At 56.5% G+C, this 14,682-nt stretch overlaps 2 protein-coding genes across 2 annotated transcripts; one reads left to right on the top strand and one right to left on the bottom strand.

Moving 5' to 3' along the window:
* Positions 1-420: 420 nt before the first annotated feature.
* TLCD3B (TLC domain containing 3B) lies at positions 421-6,650 on the top strand. The gene is made up of 5 exons (XM_065892647.1): positions 421-873; positions 1,725-1,808; positions 4,495-4,729; positions 5,160-5,255; positions 5,557-6,650. Exons 1-5 carry the CDS (start codon positions 749-751, stop codon positions 5,842-5,844), a joined length of 828 nt encoding a protein of 275 aa, XP_065748719.1. The 5' UTR covers positions 421-748; the 3' UTR covers positions 5,845-6,650.
* Positions 6,651-6,999: 349 nt separating this feature from the next.
* Positions 7,000-7,743, bottom strand: C15H16orf92 (chromosome 15 C16orf92 homolog). The gene is made up of 3 exons (XM_065893185.1): positions 7,680-7,743; positions 7,209-7,367; positions 7,000-7,091 (listed from the first exon to the last, which is right to left on the bottom strand). Exons 1-3 carry the CDS (start codon positions 7,741-7,743, stop codon positions 7,000-7,002), a joined length of 315 nt encoding a protein of 104 aa, XP_065749257.1.
* Between the last annotated feature and the right edge of the window lie 6,939 nt (positions 7,744-14,682).

Raw genomic sequence — 14,682 nt, 5'->3', positions numbered from 1 at the left:
CTGCTGTGGTTCAGAGCTGCATGGGGAGATGCTGCTGCAGGTCCGGTTTCTTGGTGTCTGGTCGGTGCCATCATTTCCCTCCCCCTCCCCCTCCCTCCCCAAGCCGGTGACCTCCCGTCCCCCTCCCCCTCCCCACCGAGGGGGCAGGGGGCTGGGCACGAACTCTCCATAATGCCCCGTACAGCCTCCCGGCCGGGCCGCGGAGACTGTGGCGGCAGCGAGAGGCGGGAGAGCCGTGCTGACCGCTGACCACTTGCCCGGCTGCTCCTCTGTCTCCCCTCCCTCCCTTTCAGAGCTGGCACCACAGTCCCACCCCCCACCTCCCACCCCGCCTCCTCGGGCCCTCCCAGCCTCTCCACGTAAGCCCCCCCCCACCTGCCTCTCTCCCTCCCCTCCCCCATCCGCATCCTCCTCGTCCTGTACCCCCTCCCTCTGTCCTCTCACCCGGTCCTCCCCTCCTCGGCTCTCTCCCAGCCCTCTGGCTGGCTTTCTCCTGCTCCCTTTCTCGGGTCCTCCCCGTCCCCGGTCTCTCCCCATTTCCCCAGTCTCATCTAACTCCCTTTTTCGGGTCCTCTGGTCTGACTCGACAGCCCCATCCCGTCCCTGCCCTGTCCCCTTTGTGCCCCTTTCTCTTTCTCTCTCTCCTTCCCCGGCTTGGCGTCCCTTCTCCACCTCTAACTCCCTTCAGCTCGGCCTCCCTGTCCCTTCTCGGCCGCTCGCTCGGCTCCCTGCCCGAGGCCTGAGCACCATGCTGACCCCAATGGTGGCTGGAGGGGTGGTGTTCCCCGGACTCTTCCTGCTCTCCAAGAACACGCTCCAGCGGCTGCCCCAGCTGCGCTGGGGGGAGGCCGACGCGGTCATTGTCTCAGCCAGGTAAACTGCATCTCTTCCCCGCTGCCCAGGCTCTTTGGGGATGGAAGGGACCCTTGGCCCGGTGGGGACTGGGGGCTCCTGAAGTGGTCGGTGGGCTCTACCTCCAAGCTTCCCTCTCTCCTCACTGCCTTACTCGCTGTCCCGGGAGACCGCATCCAAGCCCAGCCATCTGGTCTACTAGTATTCAGACTGCTCTCCCTCCCTTTCCCATTCACCCTCCCACCCTCCAAAACAGGTCCGGCCTGTGACTAAAACATCCCTATAGGATATTAGAGAGCAAGGCAAGGGGCACAGAGCTGTGTATTATTCGGGGCATGTGTTTGGGGGAATGAGGGACAGAGGAGCGAACAGTGGAACTCTGCACACCCTGGAATCCGGGCCAGAGTTGGGGAGGGAGCGTGGTGGCACGCAATGAGAGAGCGGGAAAGTGACCAGGGGGAATCAGAGGCAACCGAGGGGCCATGGGATAACCAGCACCATGACTGGGCAGCTGATGGTGCCAGAACAGGCCCACAGGCTTCCCCCTGCCATCCTGTGCTGTGCCCCCCCACTTCCCTGGAAGAGACACCTTGTCATCAGCCACTCGTGCCCAGCAGCTTCTCACCTCACGATGACCTCCCTGGTGTCCTCCTGAGAGGAAGGCAACTCAGTGTCCAGTGAGGAAAGGGTGAACCGAGGAGTAGCAGCCGGGCCAGTCCAGGAGCCTGAGGTGGTGTGGCTGAGTCCCGGGCAAGGCAGCCTTGGGGAAAGATGGGCAGGGAGCACCCAAGAAGTGCAGAAACCGGTCAGTAAGGAGGAGAAACCGAGGGGCGCGTCTCCTCCCTCTACTGCTGCTCCCTCTTCCTCCCTAGGCTAGTGTCCTCTGTCCAAGCCGTCATGGCCTCCACAGCTGGCTACATCGTCTCCACCTCCTGCAAGCACATCATAGATGACCAGTAAGTGCCATGAGACTGCCTTAGCCCCCGTTCCAGCAGCCTGTGTGTATGTGTGACCCCTGAGTACCCCAGATCATCTAGGGGACTCCTTCAGTGGTCCCCAAGCCCTTAACTTGAGCCTGAGCAAGTCAACTGCAGTAGCTGCAACTCAACACCCAGGGATAAATTTACCCACATCCTGTCCTTAAAGGTCAGAACCAGGAGGAGAGGGAGCGGGGAGCAAAAAGGATTCTCAAGGCAGCTCCTAGGCTTCCCGGCCTCTCGGGTCATAGTAGGTCCTGAAGGTTGTTTCCTCCCGTACCTCCTCCCACCGTTTCACCCCTCAGACCCCATTTCCAATCAGCACCCAACTGGGGTGCTTCTCTACTCGTGTCGGGCTCACCCCTCCCCTCCCCCCAGAATCCAGGTGTCCAGCCCCAGCTCTATGCATGAGAGGGACAGATGACACAAACAAGGCCACCAATGGTTAGGCAGTGGGGTGGAGAGTGGAGGGTGAAGAGGCCAAAATTTGGCACTGGGAGCTGCTGCAGTGCCTGGTGCTTGCCAAAACCCCAGGCCTGAGAGGTAGAGCAGGAGGAGGGAGGAGAGGGGCCCTGTCCGTGGTGCTGACGGGAGCTCTAGGTTGACCCACGGGCCGCCACCGCAGAGTTGCCGGTGAGGGTGCTGATGACGCCCCACGCTTAACTTCGGGTCCTGTTCCCTCCTCTGGTGGCTGCTGAGCTCCAGGGACATTGTCTGGATGCCCCAACCTAGAGACATTCCCTGTCTCCCTCGAGTTCCTTCATCTGTGGACCGAGGTCCATCCCTCCCTGGAAGGGCTGCTGCGAGGAGGAATTGACTTGTGTGTGTCTAACGCCTAGAGCAGTTCTGGCCACACAGAGTGGATGCTAAACTCTTTCTTCAGACCCCCACCCCGGGGACTTGGCTTCCTCTTGTCCTCTCCCCCCATTCCCACCCCTGGGTCCAAGATGAGCCTGGATCCCCACACATTCCCTTCTCTCGCCTTCTTACAGAGGTCACTTTTCAGTTCTTACATTTTCTCCCCCGCCCCACCCAGTCTGTTCTTGTCCCTCCCCGCTTAATCCTCAGGTGGGTGGGAAGGATCAGGGTTAATCCAGGGGCAACAGCTGTTCCTACCTCTGAGCACCTAATTGCTGAAGAGGGTGGGAATGGGTTTAACCCTGCACACTGGAGCCCAGGGCCTGGAGGTCCTGGAGCCCCACAAGCTAGTGGTGTCACCATGTCTGCTGTGGCTGACTCTCCAGGCCACTCTCTGCTCTAACCTCTCTTGGGCCAGTGGGACCCCTTTCCACCTTCCTACCCTTCGTCTCTAACCTGGGCCACTGCTTCCTCTCCTCTCTCTCTCCCACCTGGTCACACACTCCAGCACGGGTCTCTGCTTCTCTTTTCCTGACATCATCCCTGCTAGAGTGGGCTGCCTGTCCCCTTCCAGGCCAGCCTTCCCCAGGGTTCACCTTCTGTTTCCATCTCACCCTTGGTCCTCAGCTGCCCTGCCCTCAGGTCTCACTCCACTTCTCCCTTCAGCAGCTGCTCTTATTTTGTCCTCATATTTGCGTCCCTTCTGGCTGACTTTGCTTTCATCCCTCCACCGAGCTGGGCGAGTTCCCCTGGGCCTGCCTCTTCGACCTCCCACCCCACCTCGGACCTGTCACAGGACTACAGATTTAAGAGAAGGTGCTTCAAGTGCTGACTCGAGAAGAAAAATGCAATGTTGCATATTCATGCACTTTTCATTTTTGTTTACTCACTAAGTGCATGGAACTTTCTCTGCTCGTGACTCCTTTTGCTCAGCGTTTTCTCCATAATGCTTGGCTGTACCTGAAAAAACAAGAGATGGGGCCACATTCAAGCAGAGCAAGCACCGCTGACAGCACCACCAACTCCCCAGTGCGGCCTGTCTGTGACCCCTGTCTCGAATCTTCTAGGGGACAGCAGGGCTGAGAGGGAGAGCTGTGGAGCCAGACTTCTCCTGTTTATTCCTTGGTCAGGTTACCTAGCCTCTCTCACCTGTAAAATGGGGTGACAACCATACCTACTTTTTATAGGCTTTCTGTGGGGAGTAAATACGTTTGTGCATGTAAAAGATTTAGAATATTAGAATAGTGCCCGCATGTAATAAGCGGTCAATTGATGTCGGCCAATATGCTCTCTCCCCACCACTCCCAGAACTACTCTTCTGCTGTAATTCGTCCTGATCTCAGCTGTTTCTCAGATCTGGTCTGGCTTGTTTTCTCACTCTATCTCGGCCCTCAGGTCTGTGGCTGTCTTCTGGTCTCTCTTCCTTTTTCTCCCACCATATTGGAGAGAGAGAGAGAGAGAGAGAGAGAGAGAGAGAGAGAGAGAGAGAGAGAGAGAGAGAGAAAGAGAGAGAGAGAGAGAGGGAGAGGGAGAATATGAATGAATGAATAGGAATCTTGGGTGGGTCCTCAGGTCAGTCGGTGTTTGAATCCCAGCCCTACTACTTACCAGCTGTGTGATAGTGTGACCTTGGGCAAATTTTTCACCCTCTACCCTTGTAACTTGAGAGTCCACTTCCGTCTCAGGGCTGTTACGAATATCACCTGAGATCTGACTTCCGCGATGCATCCAGCATGGGCCCCGGCACCTGGCAACTGCCCTGCCCATCCCCTTTCCTCCTTGACCCCCCTTTCTCTCTGCCCGACAGACACTGGCTTTCCTCTGCCTACACGCAGTTTGCGGTGCCCTACTTCATCTATGACATCTACGCCATGTTCCTCTGTCACTGGCACAAGCACCAGGTCAAGGGGCACGGAGGGGACGAAGCGGGGACCAGAGCCCCGGGCAGCACCTGGGCTGCGGCACGCGGCTACCTGCACAAGGAGTTCCTCATGGTGCTCCACCATGCCGTCATGGTGCTCGTGTGCTTCCCACTGTCCGTGGTGAGTGGGGCCGCTGAGAGCCAGGGCCCCGTGTCCTGCTCATGCCAGCACTGCAGGAGCCTAGGAAGCCCTGGGTCCAGGTCCCAGCAGCAGGGCAGGCCCAGGATGGAGGGCCCCATGGAGGGGTTAATGAGCTCCAGCCCAGCCCCAAACGGCAAGAGGGTGGATTGCACCCAGCTGTGGTGCTTTGGAGCTGTGGTTACACACCACTGCCTCTGAGACTCAGTTTCCTCATCTGTAGTATCAGGAATACCATCTCACCTGCAGGATGGTTGGAGGGATACGGTGAGTTAATGCTCCCAGCTTAGCTACTGTTCACCTGTGCTCAGACTTTCAGAGTGAAGCATCCCCAAAAGTGACGGGGGTGGGGGGGCAGGTGCTGCCCAGGAACCCAGGCTCAGGGCAGGCTGTTTCCTTCCTCTCCTCTCAGGTGTGGCGTCAAGGCAAGGGAGATTTCTTTCTAGGCTGCTTGCTGATGGCAGAGGTCAGCACCCCCTTCGTCTGCCTTGGCAAGATCCTCATCCAGGTGAGAGGGGCGCTGAGGGTTCTGAGCGTGACAGGAGGACCGGGGAAGGGCGGGCACTTTTAGGGACCGATTGGAGATGCTTTAAAGGACAGGTGAAGAGTCGGGGCTATAAGGCGGGGTATAGGGGAGGCGTCAGGGCGGAGGGGGGCGGGTGGAGGGGAGCGGGGCCTGGGGCCCCTAACCTGGCCGCTGTCCGAGGAAGGCGAGGCAGGGAGGTGGGCCGAGGGGGGAGGTGGCCCGGGGACGTGGCCGGGCGCGCCCCGCCCCTCAGCCCGCCCCTGTCTGCCCGCCCCGCCCGCAGTACAAGCAGCAGCACACGCTACTGCACAAGGTCAACGGGGCCCTGATGCTGCTCAGCTTCCTCTGCTGCCGGGTGCTGCTCTTCCCCTACCTGTACTGGGCCTACGGGCGGCACGCGGGCCTGCCCCTGCTCGCCGTGCCGCTCGCCATCCCGGCGCACGTCAACCTGGGCGCCGCGCTGCTCCTAGCCCCGCAGCTCTACTGGTTCTTCCTCATCTGCCGCGGGGCCTGCCGCCTCTTCCGGCCCCGGGGCTCCCGGCCGCCCTCCCCCTGTCAGACCCAGGACTGAGGGTGGGGCCGGGGGCCCTCCCCCCCCCACCCCTACGCCGTGGGGACAGGGCTCTGGGGCTGCTGGGTGGGGGGAGGAGCCACTGGCCTCTTGCCCTGACAGCCCCCGGGAACTGACAGATGGACTCCGAAGGGGTGGGGACACGTCCCCTCAGGGGCTGAGGGCTGGGACCAGGTGAGTTGGAAGGCAGGGAGAGGGGACCTCTCCCTACAGTGCCTGAACCGAGGGTCGACCCCCTCCTGCCTAGCCCCTGTCTCCATCACCTCCCCTGGGCCCTGGAGAAGCGAAGGAAGAGGAAGAAGACGCACCCCTTCCCAACCGCTTAGGGCTCAAGGCTGTGGGGAGCCTGAGGGGACCAGGACTCACAGAATTGTCGGGGAGGCCCTGCTGCCAAGGCCACGCCAGCCCCCCTGCTGCAAACTCCTCTCAACTCCCTGTCACCTGGGAGGGAGGGGACACCCTATCTAATGCCCGTGGGCTCGCTCAGGGCTGGCCGTCCCCACTGCTCCTCTCCGGGGGAGGCCAGCCTGAGGAATCTTATTTATTTTATTAATTCGTCCAAATGCAAACGCGTTTGTGGGTGTCGGGGGAGGGAGGTGGTTGCTACCCCCAGCCTTCGCAGTGCTGAGCAACCCGGGGCAGGTGGGGGCCGCCTGGTCCCGTCCCCATTAGGCCGCACACCTTGCCCTCGGGCCCTGGCATGTCCCTGGTGCTACAGACCTCTCAAGGCTTCCTCCAGTCTGGGGTCGGGGGACCCTGGGAGGTGCTCTACAGACCGCTAATAAAGAGGATATGCGTGAACGCCACCAAGGCCCTCGTCACCCAGTTCTTTGGGGCTGGGAAGGGGGCAGGCGCCTGGGGATAGAAAGCACGATGACTGGTTGACCGCAGGATGGGGCAGGACCCCCCGGGCTGGGTCGCTGAGCAGTCAGGGAGAAGGACTTTTATTCATCAGCAGGAGAGGAGCGCGGGTATGGGCACTCAGGGCAGAGTCCAGGGCCCTCATCCGGCTTTTTAGGCCCCTTTCTCACAGCTCCTATGGGGTGTGGAGATCAGAGGTGGGAGGTCACGCCACCACCGCCTCCCTGGGCTTTGGGTCCTTCAGCCCCTCCCAAGGAAGGTTGAGGTGGGCGGGGCTTGGGGCGGGGACAGGCCTTACATGTGTGTGCAGAACTGGAAAAGCAGGAAGATGAAGGCCACCACCAGAGCGCCCACCAGGATGTGATGGAAGAGCCTGGAGTCGGAACCTGCTAGACAGTGAGGTTGAGACAGGGGCCCTGGACTCACCTCCAACCGAAGGGCCAAGGGCAGCTGTCCTCCAGGCCCCGTCAAGGAGGGCAGCCCCTTCTCAAGCTGGGTCATACCTGAGTCGACAAAGATGACAGGTCTCTCTCCAATGAACTGGGCCAGGGCCAGGAGCCTGGCTTGGTCCGAGTCTGGGTAATCAAAGAAGTCAGGTCTGTCTAGGAAGAGTGGAGACTCTGCTCCCCGGGCCAAGGCCTTGGCATTCTCCAGGATGGGTGCTGGGGACCCAGAGCAAAGTCTATGAAAGAGCCAAACAGACCCGTGCCCCCCACCCAAGAGGCTGAGGCAGACCCAGGGCCTGGCCAGGCCACAGAGCCCTAGTACAGCTGTGGAGGGCCTTGATTTTGTTCCAGAAACTTCGTGAGGGTCAGCTGAGCTCTCCATGAGAGGACCCACGCCAGGCAGGGAGGATGGGAGAGAAGCATGGAGAGCAAAGAGAAAAGCCCAGGCTTGGCCTCCCAGCCTCTCAGGGGCAGGAACCCCACACCCCAGCCTTCCTCCTTCCCACTGTTCCCAGGACAGCTTCCCACCTGATTCTACGGTCCCCAGCCCAGCCAGCCACATCCACACCTGCGCCCACTGCCACGGCCTCATCACCCTTCCACTCCAGTGATGGGGTGAGGGCTCTGTGATGTCACCGCCCAGAGCCATTCTGATCACACACTCTAGGGTGAGGGGAGAGAGAAAGTGCCAGGATCTGGAATCCTTCCCCCCAAGCCTCCGAATCCAAAGGGAAGGGATTGGGACCCACAGAGCCTTTGGGCTGTTGCTGATGATAGAACAGTAACAGTGGAAGCCCCAGGATTTACACATAGGGGGACTTGGTTGGGCAATCTTGCTGAAAGCCGGGACTAAGGAAAGCTGCATTCGTATAGCAGGCATAGTGGATTTGCGGGGGGAGGGGGGACAGGCCTAAACATCTCCACTTACCCCTTGGATTGACCACAGATAGCATTTATTGAGCACTTGCTACTATGCCAAGTACTTTAAATGGACTGACTCATTGAACCATCATAAAATCCTACGAGGTGGGTACTGCTGCCCTCATCTTATAGAAGAGGGAGACAAGGCATAGATGGGCAAAGTGATGTGGGCAACACACACTTCCCAATGGCATGTATCCTCCTCCCCTGAGCCTACCCCCTGCCTCGTGTCCTCAAATGCAGGGGCACAGGGGTCTCCCCCATGCCCAAACTCTGTCTCGTACTGCTCAGCTGAGGACAGCCCTGGGATTAGCAACCTAGACAAATAACAGACATTTCCACTAGGTGGCAGCAGTGTCCACGCCTGCCTGCTTGTTTCCCTGTTCTTGCCCAAGGAAGGCACAGCTCCCAGGCTCCAGGCCCTCCCGCCTCATCCCATCAGGTTGTATCAGGTGCTGCAGGGAAAGGTATTGCAGGCATGGGGGTTGTCAGAGGAAGTCCCCCGGCCCATCTCGGGGCAGGTCTCTTGGCCATGCACAGAGCCTTCACAGGCTACCCCTCTCTGGGTGGGCTCCCCCAAGGGCCATCCCATTTACCCTTTCTAGTTTCTGCTTTTCCCTTATTTGTCACTTCCCAACAGCCACTTTCACTCCTCTTGCCCCCCCAACCAGTGGCTAAGAATTAGCTCCCTTCTGATTGGAAGGTGGGCCTCTCTGTCACACATGTGTCCCGCCCCACCCAAGCCCAAGGACACTTCAGGGTCTCCTTGCTTTTATTACACAGTTGCCTATTCAGCAGCCTCTGACAGTCCCAGTTCCATGACATGCCCCACACCAGGCATGTGTCTGTGGCGTGTATGAGGTCCTCTGTCCTATGGAAGGAGGCTCCTTCCTCCACTGGATTCGTACCCCTCATCTTTCCGATCCTCAGGGACTATCCAACCATTCTCCTCACAGCAACCCTGGGAGGTACTTGTCAGGGTCAGCTTCTACTTCCTAAACAAGGAAAAGGCGCAAAAAGAAAAAAAGGGGGGAAAAGAGGAGACAGACTGACATCTTTGGGGCCTCCTGCAGGACTGGCTCTTGTGGGTCTCTTTTCCCTACACTTATCTCTTCTAAGAAAGAGGAAGTGATTTACCCAATGACGCAGGCATGTGAAGGGCAGCAGGGACTCCACCTGGTTCCTGGCTCTGGCCCAGGGCCCCCTCCCCAAGTCTGCATGCAGCTGCCCTTGGGGGCTTAGATGGGAGACGGGGTCCTGGGAGAAGGGGTCCAGAGCCTTTAGCCTTTGGAGTAGATTTGGTAGTTTCCTCCATCGCCTCAAAAGAACACTGCTGTCCTCTCTACCAGAAAAGGCCCTTTGCGACAGCCCTCTGCTTCAGGCCATCCTGGATAACCCCGTGGTGCAGCTGGGCCTGACCAACCCTAAAATCTTACTAGCATTTGAAGACATGCTCGAGAACCCGCTGAACAGCACCCAGTGGATGAACGATGCCGAGACGGGCCCAGTCATGCTGCAGATCTCCCGCATTTTCCAGACCCTGAACCGCACGTAGGCCGCGGGGTCCAGGAGGGCGGCCTCTTACTTCCCAGCCGAGGGCTGGGAAGAGCGGGCAGACCCCGGGGTGCCCTGGGCTGGGGAGCGGAGAAGGGCGGGCCGGAGGGGGCCCCACCCTGGGTGTTGGGTGCCCAGGCCACACCCGCGCTTGGATCTTCCTGCTGAAAAACCTCTGTGGCGGCAGCGCGCTCGGCCGTGCCTCTAGCCCCTGACAGTGTTTACAGACAAGGTCGTCACCCCGGGAAGGGGTCACCTCCCTCCAGTGTCCCTCTGGGCTCTTGAAACGCTACTTGAATTGACCTGTAGGCGCTGCTTGTAGAGTCCACTTGTTATTTGAAAGATGGCCTGTTTCAATCCAAAGTGTTAACGTCAAGGGTACTAACTTAAGTAGAACTCGCAGATGACTTTCTTTAATAAATAAATTCCCCTTTTCCAAAAAAAAAAAAAGGAAAAGAAAAGGCCCTTTGGACACAAGCAGTGAATTATCCATTCATTTATTCATCCAACCATTAGATAAATGTATTGAGCTCCTGTTATGTGCTGGGCTCCATCTGTGGCTTAGATAGAAATCACCAGGGCATGGTCTCTGCCTGCGGGGACCACAGGGGAGAGAACTCAGGGATACACATCGTTCAGAGTATAGACAGACAATCCCTAAGGGGCTGTCTACACTTGCTGTCATCGCTCCCTCACCTTTAGTGTATTGTTCAAACCCTTCAGACCTGGCTTTGTCCCTCCCACTGCACTGAAGCCACTTTGGCCAGGTCTGCCAATGACCCCATAACTTGCCACATCTAACGATCACTTCTGTCTTTTTACTTCTGTCATCTAATGGTTGGTTCTGTCTGTCAGCATCCTGCCTCCAGGCATGGGGGCCACAGTCATCAGTTTTCTCGACTCCTCCTCCTCTGAGCTGCTCAGGCTTGGACCTTCTCTTTTCTATCTATACCCTCTCTCCCTAGGTGATCTCATCCAGTCGCATGGCTTTAAATACCATCTATATGCTGGTGACTCACAAATGTATATTTCCAGCCCAGCCCTCTCCTCTCCTCCAGACTCCCCTACCCAACTTCCTGCTTCATGGCTCTGTATGTCCAAAAACATCTCAAACTCAATAGATCCCAAATGGAGCTCTTGATTCTCCTATCTCAAACCTGCGCCTTTTTTCCATCGCAGCAAATGGGCTCACTATTCCTCTAGATGCTCTGCTCAACACAAAAACCTAGGAATCGTCTCAAACCCCTCCCTATTTCTCTCCTGACAAACCCATAATCAAGACCTGTTGGCTAGGACCTCCCTGGAGGTCCAGTGGTTAACACTCCATGCCTCCATTGCAGGGGGCGCGGGTTCGATCCCTAGCCAGGGAACTAAGATCCCACATGGCACGTGCGGTCAAAAAAAAAGACCTGTTGGCTCATCTCCGACCTAAATCTCAAATCCATCCACTTCCCTTCCCTCCAGTGCCGCCCTGCCCCCCTTCATTCAAGCCAGCCCTATGTCTCATCTGGCTTATTGCAACGACGTATGGACTGCTTGATCTCTATTCCCTCTTCCCCCAGCGAGAACAAACCAGAACACGTGGATCCGCTACTTAAAACCCTCCAGTGGCTTCCCTTGCCTCCTGTGTTATTTTGAACTTCTTACCCTGATCTGCGACACTCTCGTCTACCTACCCACCTTGGGTTTTCCCGAGCTTCCCTTCCTCAGCACACCCCAGCCGTTGCACACACCTCTGCCTAGGACACTCTTGCCCCAACTTGACCCAGTAATTCCTCCTCATCTTCCAGGTCACAGCTGAGACGACACTTCCCCTGGGAAGTGAACCTGAGTTTTCTGACCATCCCCTGTCACCACATCAGTCTGACTGCACTGGAGTTGTCTGTGTATTTGTCTGTCTCCCCTACAAGCCTGTGAAGCCAGAGATCATTGACCTTGGTCATAGCCGTAGCACCACAGTATAGAATAAGTATTCAATAAATACTTATTGGCTTAATGGATGGATGAAAAGCCTTTCTACCTCTGGACAAACCAGGGCTCAGAACTGTCTGTATTTTCCCCCGCGACTGGCTGGAACTCCAGCCTCATCCTTGTCTTCCTGCAACAAGGCTTTCTGGAGGTGAGCTGCTGGGCCTGAGCTAAACCCCAGGAGAAGAAAGCAGTGCAGGAAGCAGGGCTGGGCTTCTTGCCCAGCTCGCCCCTCCTTTTACTGCAGGCCCAGGTCTGCCTCTCCCCAAACCCACCCGCTCCTGGACGGCGTCTCCCTTAGTCCTGCCTCCTCCTTTCTTATCCTGGAGAACCTCAGAGGAAACCTAATGGTTGCCTTTATCTAAAAAAAGATATTATTTTAGTGTATTCTTTTGAGTAGGTAACATATGCACATGGTACAAAATAAATCCTCTTCCTGCCCTCCCCTGCCTCACAGCAGCCTCCTCAGAGGTCACCATAGTTACCACTTTCTTGTGCAGCCTTCCAGGAATAATTTATGCACAAATAAACAAACATATATAAGCGCTCTTTTTTTTTTTTTTTTTTACTCAAATGGCAGCATTCCATTCATGTGCCTCCTTACCTTAGTTTTTTCTGTACAAGTACATAAAGGGCCTCTTTCTTGTCATGGCTGCATGTTATTTCACTGTGTGAAATTCTCATAACTGATTGAACCAGTCGTGGACATTTAGGTTGTTTCCAGTCTTTTGCCATTGAAGACATGCTGCCGTTAATGGCCTTGAACTTCTATTATTTTGCTCATGGGCCAAATCCTAGAAGTGGATTTTTTGGATCAAAGAGTCTGACAGTGGCTATGTAACTGAAAGTGGGGTCTGGCTGCTTGCTGCGCAAAAGCCAATAAAGGAGCAAGGTTGGTGCAAAGGAACGTTTGCTTTATTTTGGGTGCTGGCAACCAGTGGGGAGGGTGGACTCCTGTCCAAACGGCAACTCCCCCCTACTGACAATCAGTGGGCAAGAGCTTTTATAGACGGAGGGAGGGGGCTACACGCAGGAACAGCACAGTCAGCTCTGACCGTCACGTTGAAATTGGTCACTGGTGGTCTGACCAGCGTCATCTTGATTGTTCTAAGTACAGTTAGTCCTTGGTTCCAGGGTTGATTTGTTCCCATTTCTTGGAGGCCAGTTCTTGGAATTGTGGGAGCTTATGTCATGGCTACAGTCCGGTCATCATGTAGTTAACTCCTTCCACCTGGTGCGGGTTTCAGTATCTACAAGACAGCTCACGGGAGATGGCTCAGAATATTATCTATAGCCCTTGAGAAGGAACTAAGGGTCCTTAACTATGCTTAATGACTAAACTATTATTATTTAGTCTTGCTGGACTGTTTTCCTTTGTTTCTGCATTTTCTCACTTCTCTGATCAAACGTATTCTTTTCTTTAGAATGTATTTATTTATTTAATTTTTAATGTATTTTTGGCTGTATTGGGTCTTTGTTGCTGCGCCGCGGGCTTTTCTCTAGTTGTGGTGAGCGGGGGCTACTCTTCGTTGCGGAGCACGGGCTTCTCATTGAGGAGCACGGGCTCTAGGCACGAGGGCTTTAGTAGTTGCGGCACGTGGGCTCAGTAGTTGTGGCTCGCGGGCTCTGGAGCGCAGGCTCAGTAGTTGTGGCGCACGGGCTTAGTTACTCCGCGGCACGTGGGATCTTCCCGGACCAGGGCTCGAACCCGTGTCCCCTGCATTGGCAGGTGGATTCTTAACCACTGCGCCACCAGTGGAAGCCCTAAACTTATTGTTTGGCTAAAGTTTTCCCACAGACAAAAGGCAGGCTGAGGACACGGAGGGGCAAAGACCTAGGGTCCTGCTCCGTTTCAGCTACAGAGGTGGTGCCCATTTACTCACAGCCTCACCAACGCTGTGTGTTAACATTTGCTTTGAATTTCACCATTTGATGGGTGACAAGTGGTATCTCAGCGTAGTTTGGTTTTACATTTCTATTACTTTAAAAAAATTGGGGTAAAAATACACATATGAATGAATAGTTATATCTTAGCTGTTTTCAGGCACAAAGTTCAGCAATGTTAAGTATATTCACATTGCTATGCAACCTAAAATCACAATATTTAGTGATGCCAAACTAGTGCCAGGCCTAGCATGCGGCAGCCTCTGCTCCCCAGTAGTGGGGGAGACAGAAATGGAAACAGACATGACAAACCAGAGACAGCACTGGAAGCTGGGGGCTGGGCTGGGGGTGGGGAGATGTTCCAGTAAGTCTCTTAGGAAGAGGGGTTCCAGGATGACCCCTGAAGAAAGGAAAGATCTTCCAGGCTGAGGAACTTGTATGAGCAAAGGTCCACAGGTCTGAGAGATCCAGGTGTGTTCTGGGAACCGCAAGTAATGGTCCTGAGAGCCAGCAAGATGAGCACGGGGGATGAGATTAGAGAAGTCAGGGTCTTGGGCTGAAGGGCCTTGAATCAGGTCACTGTGAGGACTTTGTCATTGGGGGCTGGCAAGTTTTGGACAAAGGAGACCCAAGATCAAAGGCTGGAGTTAGACTGACAGGCAGGTGGCAGGGCTCAGGTGAGAGACCGCAGAGAGCGGAGGAAGGCCTGCGGGGCTCTGAGGCATTCAGAGCGAAACCCCACGCTCCGCTCCACCTTAGGGACAACTGGAGATGGGAGGGTGAGGGAAGGCGGATTCCCAAAGGAGATGCCATCCCTGAGAAGGGGACTTGGACCCTCGGGGGCTGGGTTGGGTCACGGGAGGGAATCCTGAACAACTAACGGAAGGAGGCGTGGGGGGAAGCCACAGCCTCAGGCCTCAGACTCTCAGGTTTCCCAGCCAGGGTCCGAGACCCCGAGATTTCAAACCAGGGACCGTAGGCGGATCAGACCCCCTTCCCCAGCCCGTTCCTGGGTCACTGCGGATCTCTAAGCCCCGCCCCCACAGGCCCCGCCCCTACGGATATTTGGTAGGGGAGGGCCAGACACCCTCCCCCCCCTCCTCCAAACGCTCTCTGCGGAGGAGGGGCATAAGGACGCGCGAGGTAGGGGGCGGGGAGGGAGGAGGAGCCGGCGTCGCCATGGCAACTAGGCCGGTGGTCTGCC

This window comes from Phocoena phocoena, chromosome 15, assembly GCF_963924675.1.
Source record: "Phocoena phocoena chromosome 15, mPhoPho1.1, whole genome shotgun sequence".
Taxonomy (NCBI): Eukaryota; Metazoa; Chordata; class Mammalia; order Artiodactyla; family Phocoenidae; genus Phocoena; species Phocoena phocoena.
This window is presented reverse-complemented; position numbering and strand designations above follow the sequence as displayed.

Bases quoted from the DNA above. Each gene is read 5' to 3' on its own strand.
- TLCD3B (XM_065892647.1), top strand. From the start codon at position 749: ATGCTGACCCCAATGGTGGCTGGAGGGGTGGTGTTCCCCGGACTCTTC. The intron at 1,809-4,494 runs GTAAGTGCCATG...TCTGCCCGACAG, and splicing joins AAGCACATCATAGATGACCA to ACACTGGCTTTCCTCTGCCT. The intron at 4,730-5,159 runs GTGAGTGGGGCC...CTCTCCTCTCAG, and splicing joins TGTGCTTCCCACTGTCCGTG to GTGTGGCGTCAAGGCAAGGG.
- C15H16orf92 (XM_065893185.1), bottom strand. From the start codon at position 7,743: ATGAGGCCGTGGCAGTGGGCGCAGGTGTGGATGTGGCTGGCTGGGCTG. The intron at 7,368-7,679 runs GTGGGAAGCTGT...CTGGGTCCCCAG, and splicing joins GCTGGGGACCGTAGAATCAG to CACCCATCCTGGAGAATGCC. The intron at 7,092-7,208 runs GTATGACCCAGC...ACTGTCTAGCAG, and splicing joins TGTCATCTTTGTCGACTCAG to GTTCCGACTCCAGGCTCTTC.